The sequence below is a fragment of the Rhea pennata genome, chromosome 4 (genome assembly GCF_028389875.1).
Source record: "Rhea pennata isolate bPtePen1 chromosome 4, bPtePen1.pri, whole genome shotgun sequence".
Taxonomy (NCBI): Eukaryota; Metazoa; Chordata; class Aves; order Rheiformes; family Rheidae; genus Rhea; species Rhea pennata.
Genome location: NC_084666.1, coordinates 43,588,160 through 43,598,037, shown reverse-complemented (window position 1 = coordinate 43,598,037; position 9,878 = coordinate 43,588,160). Strand labels below are relative to the sequence as shown.

The 9,878-nt window shown below is 34.6% G+C and overlaps 1 protein-coding gene across 2 annotated transcripts in view; it reads right to left on the bottom strand.

The window, feature by feature from the left end:
- Positions 1-559: 559 nt before the first annotated feature.
- Positions 560-9,878, bottom strand: part of FSTL5 (follistatin like 5) — a 277,012-nt gene continuing 267,693 nt past the window's right edge. For both annotated transcript variants that reach the window (XM_062574720.1, XM_062574718.1), the window contains one exon: positions 560-1,343. In XM_062574720.1, the coding sequence (XP_062430704.1) occupies positions 641-1,343 (703 nt within the window). In that variant the 3' untranslated portion in view covers positions 560-640. The remainder of the gene's footprint in view (positions 1,344-9,878) is intronic.

Genomic DNA, 9,878 nt, shown 5'->3' with positions numbered 1-9,878 from the left:
AAAATAGTGCACTGCTAATGCAATTTCTCCATTTTTTTTCTCTTTGTATGTTCAACAAGTTGAGATTAGAAATTTGATACGAAAAGTTTCTCTCCAATGACAAGCAATCTTGTAGCCACTATGGGAATGAATTATACAATTTCTATGCTTTACCTTCCTTGTGAGACTTTCGCTTCAAGGCACAAAAAGATTAAACAGTGGACTGGGCAGAATAGTACAGAACAATTCAGTTTAAGGAGTCAAAGGTTGTACAACATCTATTTTGTGTCTGAAGCAAATCAAACCAAAATTTGAATAATATTTATGCCTTCATTTTACAAATGCAAAGGGTCATATCAAATTCCCTGAAGCTTTATGTTTTTTCTGACTACCTTTAAAATAATGTATGATACTTATCATCAGTTTCAACATTTGGTAATCCCAGTCAACTAATACAATCTCAATTGATAGTTAATAAAGAATATCATTATCAAATAACCATTGTTTTAGTAACTTTTATGTCAAAGTTGATTCAAATTATGGTTGAGTCAAAGAAATAAGAAGTATAGAAGGGTCTAACATTTAAAATGGAAATTGTGTAAATTTTAAGAATGGTGTAATTTAAGTGCAACGTAATTCAGTAAATATCTAACATGGATCTTTATGCTTCCCCAACCCAAACGACTGTGTTGCCTCTCTTAACTTCAGTGATTTCACAATTTAACTTATTGAGCCGTCCATCCAGGATAAACAGAGATTCCTTGGAAGGGGTCATGAGATACTGACCAAAAAGGCCACTGTCTTTTATAAGACGGTTCTTACTGTTCCAAGGCCATTCATCTGCCTTGATAGGCTCTTTGAGACTCTTCACCATCTTAACCTTGCCAGAGGAGAGCTCTATAAAGAGAACATCAGTCTGCGTACTGGAGCTACAGTAGACATTGTATTGATGGGCTTCAGTGAATGATGGCTGAAAAGCTACATCAGATATGTGCAAATTAGTGTGAATGTCAAATGCATCCTGTATTTCTCCTCTCATTGTAATGGACTGGATCCTCATAAGACCTTTTGCATCATCAACGCTGACAAGGTAGTGTCCATCTGGAGAGATGTGTGGTGTGCCGGTCACATCACCATTATATCCAATCACAGAATCAGTAACACTGTCCAGTATAAGTTGTGGTAGAACAGCCCCAGTGGTGTCAGGCTTACAGCAGATGAAAAAATAGCCTCCAAGATGTGTATAAGCCAGTGACTGAGGAATGCAATTATAATCCTTTAAATTAATTGTCTTGATGTACGACATAGTTTCAAGATCAATTTTCTGGAGCACAGGTTCATCCTTATGAAGAATAAATCCAAATCTAAAAGGAAAAGTACAAAAATCAAACAAAGTCAGAATTAGTGTGTGCATTATGTACAAATGAGACAGCACAATGTAAGCAAATAAGCAGGTTAATATGTGCAGCTGTGTATTCCTATATATCTCAGCTTCAGATGTTTCAGATATTAAACAGTAGTAATATATAATTTTTAGTATTCTTGCAGTTGTATTTAGAATGCATGAAACAAAATGTCTAAAACTATATTTATGATTAATTGGAAAAGTATCTTTTCCTACTGACATAAAAGAAAAAGTAAACATTACTCTGAGCCTATCTATTCAGCTATAACTTTCATAGATAAAAAAAAAAAAGCACAGGAGGGACAAAAAAATTAAATAGCAATACATAGCACATCCCACTTGTTTTAACTCATTTCATTCTTAGACTTTCTTGGAAACATCAAATTAATTCAATGCTCATTCCTATTCAGATAATTATCCAAATCTTCCTCATTTTAATTCAGCAGAAATGAATATCATAAACTGATTTAGGTTTGTGCCTTCCAACTATCCAACCCTCATATTTTTTACACTTTTAAATAAATGACCCTTTATTCATTTCCATATATCAAGGAATTTTCATTGAATATAAATAATATAGTGAAACCTTAAATCCTAGAGCTTGATATTTACATTTTCAATACAAACTATATCACTATTCTCTAATGCTCTAATTGTACAATCACTTCATTGTACATATGCAACACCCACCACTCCAAATATTCTGGAGTTACATCAGAGTATATTAATTTTGCCTAAGTAGCATTCTAAGCACTTTTCCCAAACAGCTGGTTTTCTTTGTAAGACTTCATAACATAACATTTAATTTTAGCCTCATCTTCTGAAATCCCTGCCTTCTGCTTCAGTTAGATAACTGCAAATCTAGTATCACAGGCTCAGGGAATTGTAAAATAATTTCAGTTCTAGTAACTGAACTTCCAGATGCAATTTGGTCCACTCCCGTTCAAAGAAGGGCCAGTGTGATCAGGTTGCTAAAGATTATGAGGTGATTATGAGTTGAAGTGATTACAAGATCACTTTGGTCTCTGACTATTCAGCCAGTTGTACACAGATATCTGGACTACATTGCCTTGCTTAGGAAAATGGCGTGTGAGGCTTTATGAGAGTTAAGTCAAGATATCTTGATGATTACTTCCACCTCTCTGTCCGCAAGGTTTGCTGTTCTGAGCCAAACTGGGATTGCTAGGCAGAATTTGATTTTGTGATATTACCTTTAATATTACCCATTTCTTAATCTCCTCGGGTAGATACAAAGACATTGATTCTTGGTTCCATTATTATGCTTAGTTAGACTGAAGATAATTTCCATGTTTTCCCCTAATTGAAAGAAATCTTTATGTTGATAGCCTTTTGGATTCTCGCTTCTCTTCCCTGAATTCTTAAAATAATTGGTAAAAATTCGAAGATTACTTCAATAAGCTTTGTTAAAACTGCATGAAGAACTGAACCAGGTCATGTATCTTGGATAACATCTAAATATTTTCTCATCTATTCTTTCCTCACTTTAACTCAAGCACTTACTGATCTATTACAAACATTAGCTGAGCTAGAAGTCTGATTACAAAGGTTAGCAAACACTGAGGCAAGACAGACATTAAAAATTTACTCTTCACAGTATTAATTCTTATTAGATTTCCTCCTTATTGGCCAGCCACTCAGCTCTGTCTTGGGTCTTCCTGCTTTTACTAATGGACTTAATGCAGATTTTTGAAGGTTTTCTTTTTAGTCTTACTGTTTATGTTCATTGGAATTTGTATTTTATTCTCTCCTAGTATTTCTGATTTTGTCCCTGGATGCCATATTAATTCTTTTGTATTTCTTTTTAGTAAGTTGACCTAGGTTTCACCTGTTCAATTCTACCTGATTTTTAGGTTAACTTAGCCAGTTTGGCCTTCTACTATACTTATAACACTTTATTCTTACTAAGATAAGCTGTTCTTCAGCCTTTCACACTGCTTTGTCTAGAAATCAGCAGTTTCACAGAATTCCTCTTTTTCGTATTGCTACCCATACAATCTTGCACACCAGTTCTCTGAAATAATGTGAATTCTGCTTCCTTGAAATGAATTGATTTTACTGTATTGTTCTTTCTCTTGCCCTAAGAACGTGCAATTTCAGCATCATCAGTACACAAGTTGTCTTCAGCTTCTGCATTCTCAACCAACCCTTTCCATCTGCAACCAAAAGAGCCTCCCATCCAGCTGCCTTCTCTAGCCTCTGTATTAAGTTATCAGTGTAAAACCTCATAGCCCTTTTTCAATAGCTATCCAGATCATTAAAGTCCCCCTATACCACCAGACACGACTCATATGATTCTGCAGGAGTAAGCAACCTATATAGAAATTTATACAGTCACTGTCTTAAACTGGCAGTTTTCACTAGAGCTCATCATGACAAAACCATTTTTGTGCTTTTATTGTCATTTAGAAAATATCCTCAGATCTTTCTCAGACTATATGCAAACTATAGGCCACCTTCCATCATGAAACACCCAAACACAGTATGTATTTTTTGATCGTGAGAAACAAACTTGTACCATATTATGCACAGAATCATCATTTAATAGAAGTTGTAAACTATCAAGCAAAATTCTGGCTTCAGATCTTTAAGGTATATATAGGATTAAATAACCAGTGTGTTACACACATGAACGGAAGTTAGAAAAGGACAGATGGCAGGTTAGAAAAAACAGATATGGAACATGGATAAAAAATTGGACATACTGGTTGGTAAAAAGATGGTTGGTACATGCAATAGAGTGAGAATATTTTTACAGGGAGAAACTCGATACATGGGAAGATGTGATTATTGTGGTTTGGCATGATACAGGGGAAAAAAAATTCATTAGGCTGAATTAGTTTCTCCAGGCATAAAGAAATTTATTTTAAAAGGGAATTAATATGCATAATTCTAAGAACAGGAATTCATAATACAAAGTTGTGAATATTAGGAATACATTAAAATTTCTTGACTTTTTCAGAAAAATAGATAAAAATGATAGTTTCCAAATAAAAATGGAGATTTCACTTAGGTCTGCTCCTATTTAGTATGTTTATAAAAATATTTATCCTTAAAACAAATGTGTTCAAATTACATTTATGCCAATGTGTTTTGAAATATAAACCTACTTTCATCTAGTGATTTCATTTAGATAAATTAAGCTATAAATAAAATGCTTTTATGAATGCTGCTCAGTTCTCCTTATTTTAATGAGTTAAAGGTATCTGAAGTCAAGTGAAAATATCTAAATTTGAGGTCAATGCAATGGCATGCATTGAATACATAAACACTTTCTTTTCAGTTTTTACAGTATTATTACATTTCTTTTAATTTGAATGCTCCACACTGTGTAGACGGTTTGTGCTTTAATTGCTTTTGATCTCAATTTAGATAGTGAGCACAAAAAGATTTTTTCTCTTTTGAGCTTGGTAAGCTGACTTTGGATGAAAATAGTATTTTTCTCATCCCGTATAAGACTATGAATTGAAAAATGAGAAATTGTATTTAAAAGAGAAAGAAAAGACTCACACCAAATATCGACTGGTGCCCAAATGGGATTTTCATATATATCTAAACATATACAAAATCAATTATGTGATTCTGAAAACCCCATCAGGTACCATCTATATGATTAAACACCTAAATACTTCTGAAAACCTAGCCTATCTTTTTCAGAAACTATTTAAATATGTTAAAAATTGCTTTCTGTTATAAATCAGTTGGTTTACATTCAAAACATATCTGATATATTTTATTTATATACGTATAACATATATACATATATGTATAACATATAAGGGGATATATAACAAGTTATTAATCATTAAAATGTTTCTGAACTACAGCTACACTCAGCCTGTGTTAACTTTGGTAGTATAAAACCAAAGCAATGAACACATTTCCTCAAGTTAAACTAACGATAAGGTCTCGGGCAACTTCTCTAAGCATTACATCGGTTGGCGGTGGCATTCCACAAACAGCTCTGCCCACAGAGGAGGCTGCTGCCACTGCTGCGTCCTCCAGCTTCTCCTTTCCATTCTTTTCCAGAGGAATCCCCTCAGGTCTGCCAGCTCAGAGGTTTGTATAAGCACTCCCTCATGTATGCCAGTAAAATGAATCCAGTTAGCCTGGATTCATTTAAATAATAAGGTCTGTTTATTAACCCAATTGGTTTGCTTAAAATGGTTTAGGAGTGGGAGCAAAATGTTAGTATATCCTCTTCTACCGGCACATGTGGATTCAATAAAGGATGTCTATCTACAGTCTTAGCTGTAAAGGATGCCAGATCTTCAGGGTTAATCACACTAATTCTAGATTTAACCAGCAAACACTTTTTAAAACACAAAGCAACTGAGGATACATTTCTCAAATATTTCAGCCAGGACTTTCCAAAGCATTCTAGTTTCTTGTCCAACTTAATCCACCTCTTTGCCCTACTTAGTTCCCAGTCCAAAACAGAAAGATAAAAACTTACAGTATCTTGGGTCTCCACATTTAAAGGTCATTTCAGCTTTGCTAATAGCATTTACAGGTCTAGGCTGGCAAACTTAACGAAACTGGCTTCAAGACTGCAAGATCCTTATCCTGATACTGCATTTGCAATTAGGAGATCTGTTGTCCCTTGCTCTGTTAAGATACTTGATTTTATAATCTCCTTTTGCTGCAATAGCTTGCCATATAAATTCTGATAATCAACAATAGGTCAATATCCATTTACTATATATGCCCTTTTTAAAGTGTGCAAGTAGCAGTTTAATACAATTTCTTTTACTGTGATTGCTCAGTTTAGTGCTCTTTAATTTTCTCAACTTTGTGGCCTTAAAATCATTTACCACTGACCATACCATTAATTACGTCTTACCTATTTCTGAAGTTTGAAAACATAGCTTTATGAGATATGCCCTCCTTCTATTTCTTTTAATAGCAATTTATGAAACTCAGGAAAAATATGCTACTATCTTGCAATGTTAACATGCTGAAAATTCCTTTGCCTTTTGTTTTTTTAAGTTTACCTTTGGACCACCTTTGGACACAGATGTAACACAGAAGATTCTAGTATACAAGATAATGTTTTTGAAGATGAGTATAGCATAAGAATAACTACAGTAGCAGAATAATCATACACTGAAATTAAATAGCAAGCTTTACTTACAGATCTCAAAGCACTTTACAAATATTATAGCAACTAAAGCAAAAAGCTGAATGACTTGTCTAAGGCTATTCCACAAGCAGAATCAGGGTGAAAATACAGGTTATCAAACATTCGATATGGCTTGTAACTGATCATGCTACAGGCTAGTCACACCATTGCAGTTAAGGTCCTAAAAGAGACAGATGGGAACAAGTGCAGATAGCTACAATATATCCTTTTAAATAAGAATACAGGAAATCACTTTATCAAAACAATATTTGTGAGTATTAAAATTAGACTGATCTTTGGACCTGGGTAGGGAACAGGCAAGGGAAGAAGAAAAGATTCAAGGTGGGAAGGCGGTAAATCTTCATGAAGTAAATGAAGACATTATCCTCCCTCAAAACCAGAAGAACGTCTGCCAGAAGTAATTAATTATGACTAATAGGATTTTATCACTAATATTGTTCATATAATTCTTTAACTCAGACTTTCATATTGGCCCTAACTTTCCTGGCTAAGATTCAGTATATCTGAACAGAAATAATTACCCCAAAGCCCAACAATATAGATGAAGAAGTTGGGGGGGGGGGGGGAAGAGTTCAAAGCTGCCAGTCTTCCTGGTTGTAAAAGGATGTGGCAAACTTTGTGTTTGATATATTTATTTATCTGCTTGTTTCAATGAAAGCTGTGCATCTGAGCTTTCAAAAAGCTGAACAAGCGAGAGGTCTGTTTGTTCGTACGTCTGTGAGGTGTGCGCAGCCGAGCTTTAATAGATGGGTCATGAGATATTGACAGGCAGAGGCTTAAGCATAGAAAAAGTAACAGAAGTTCTGCAGCGAAGAAACAGAAAGGAAAAGGAGAAATAAGGAAAATTGAAAGGAAATGCTAAAGGTTTCATGTCCGGTATAGCAAATAACAATAAGGAATGAAATATTATGCTTTTCTTACTTAAAGATGAGGAAATATTCTCAGTCCAACACAGATGAGGAAGATGATAAACAGTTTTCTTACAAATACATATTCATAAAGTAAGACAATTTGCTGCTGAGGATTTTGAAAGCTTAGCATTTCAATAAAGGTAACTTTAACCTGATTAACTTGACATATATCCCAGGGAAATAATAAAATAGATGACATGAGAATCAACTAAAGAAAATGTGAACATAATTAACATAGTCAACATGGGTTTATGGAAAAGTATACTTTGTCAGACAAACTTAATTTAATTTCCCTATTAGAAACCTGCTGAAGGTAACTGAATATGAAGAAGCTATACCTTCCTTGGAATAAAAAGTGGTAAATAAGGGAAGAAATCTTTGTCTGAAATAAAAAGTAGCTGTCAATGCAGAACCATTTTACAAGGCAGTTTTCCTCCCGCTTAGTACTAAACTTGATGCTTCACAAAAAGAATACCACAGTTGTAAATAATAGCAGGAAACGGTACAGAACTTGTAAAGCAAGGCTTGTTTAAGCAAAATGTGTTCTAATGTAGCCAAGTCATGCAACTAGAAATCGGGAATGCAGGACACACATATAGAACGACATCCTGTGAAGTAGTGACTACGAAGGGATTTAAGGAACGTTGCAGGCAAGCAGCTCGATACGATATCTGGGTCTAATGAGTCAAAAGAAGACCAAAATCCCGTATACAGTCCCTGCAGTAATATACGGAGGTAAGTGAGTAACAGTAAGGCAGCAGTCGCTTCTTTGTGCTCTGCGTTGGCGATACTGAAACTGCAATGCTTCATGTTATTTTATTGCTGCCATTACAGAAAGGAGTATTAAAAAAAATAGGGGGGAGGAAAAAATTATTTGAGTGATGGAGACAATGCCTTTAAGCAAGAGCCTGAGAGAGAGTCCAATCTATTTAGCTTATGAAAAATACAATTGAAAGGTGACATATTTACAACATCTATATACATTAATGGAGGGAACATGCTGTTTACTAATGGTGTCTTTAATCTCATACAGAAAGTATAGCAATGACTTCAACCTAAAGCCAGATAAATTAAAATTAAAAGTAGGCATTTTTCTAACAATGGTGATGACAAACTATTGCAACAAACTACTATAGAGGTGATGAATCGTCTTTACTAGGAGTCTCCAGGTAAAGACTGTGTAGTTTTTGGAAAGGTTTGGCTAAACACAAATCATGATATAGATTTAGAAATATCAGATTCTATCAGAATCTGTGGATCACTACTTGGAATGTACAAAATCTATGGTATATTCAGACAAGAGGCTTATGTGGTCTCTTCTAATCTACGAATATATGAAAATAAACGAGGCACTAATCCTTGCCCCTGCTCATACGAGCAAAATTTCATCTACTTTAACCAAATTGACATGCCAACAATTTGAACAATTACATCTGTTAAAATCTGCTAATCCTTGTTTAGCTGATAAAATCGCTTAGTGGAGTGGTATTCACAGTGTCCAGATTTAGACACACTAATACTGCTAGTTTGTCATTCCTCTGTGTATGCTCATAAAGACATAAAAGTCTCTCCACACAGAACAGACTCAGATCACTACGTCATGCCTTTGCTCTGAATCACTTGCTAAAGGAAAAGGAAGTTTTTTTTTATGTTAAGGCACTGAAGTATATGAATAGTTGCCTCACTTACTAGACCTATCTTCTCTCTTAAGGCATACTTCAGTAATTCATACAATGTCTTTGGTTACAAATCTGCAAAACAACATTCATAATTCTAACTTCTTTTCATGTTTAGATATACAGTGTATGTACACTCAGGTATATAAAATCCTGACCTTGGTTTGTGGTCCTTTAAGTGTACAGTCATGTAATAATAATGATAGGAAAGAATACATAATTCTCTAAAGAGGGGAAGGATGGTAACTTTACACACTGGAACTTCTCATAAGAAGAAAAGGTATTAGGCAGTAGGCTCTGCTCCAGAGTTATCACAAGGATTTATTGAATAACTCTCCCTGACAGTCACAGCATTCTGGCTGTTCTGATCCCCTCAAGTGCTTCAATAGCGAGGAGGCTGCAGCTGCCACAAAAGTCTTACTCTTGATTAAAGATTTTCCTTCAAGGGCCCAAAGATACGAACACAAGTGCAGTGTGGGAGATTCTAACCTCATACTAGTCAGGCATTTAGTACTAATATTTTCAAAAAAGGAGAAAGGCTTCCAATTTCATGAAATTAAACATGATTTGACACAATATCTTAGCTCATAGACCAAAAATAAAAGAAAGTAGCATGTAGAGGAATCTGTGCTTTTGCAGTTCCGAGGTTTAGATGCACTGTAGAGATTTTTTTTAAAATAAATTAAACTTGCACTATTTCTGGTCTTCATTCATTATGAATTTCATATCACAGAATCACAGAATGA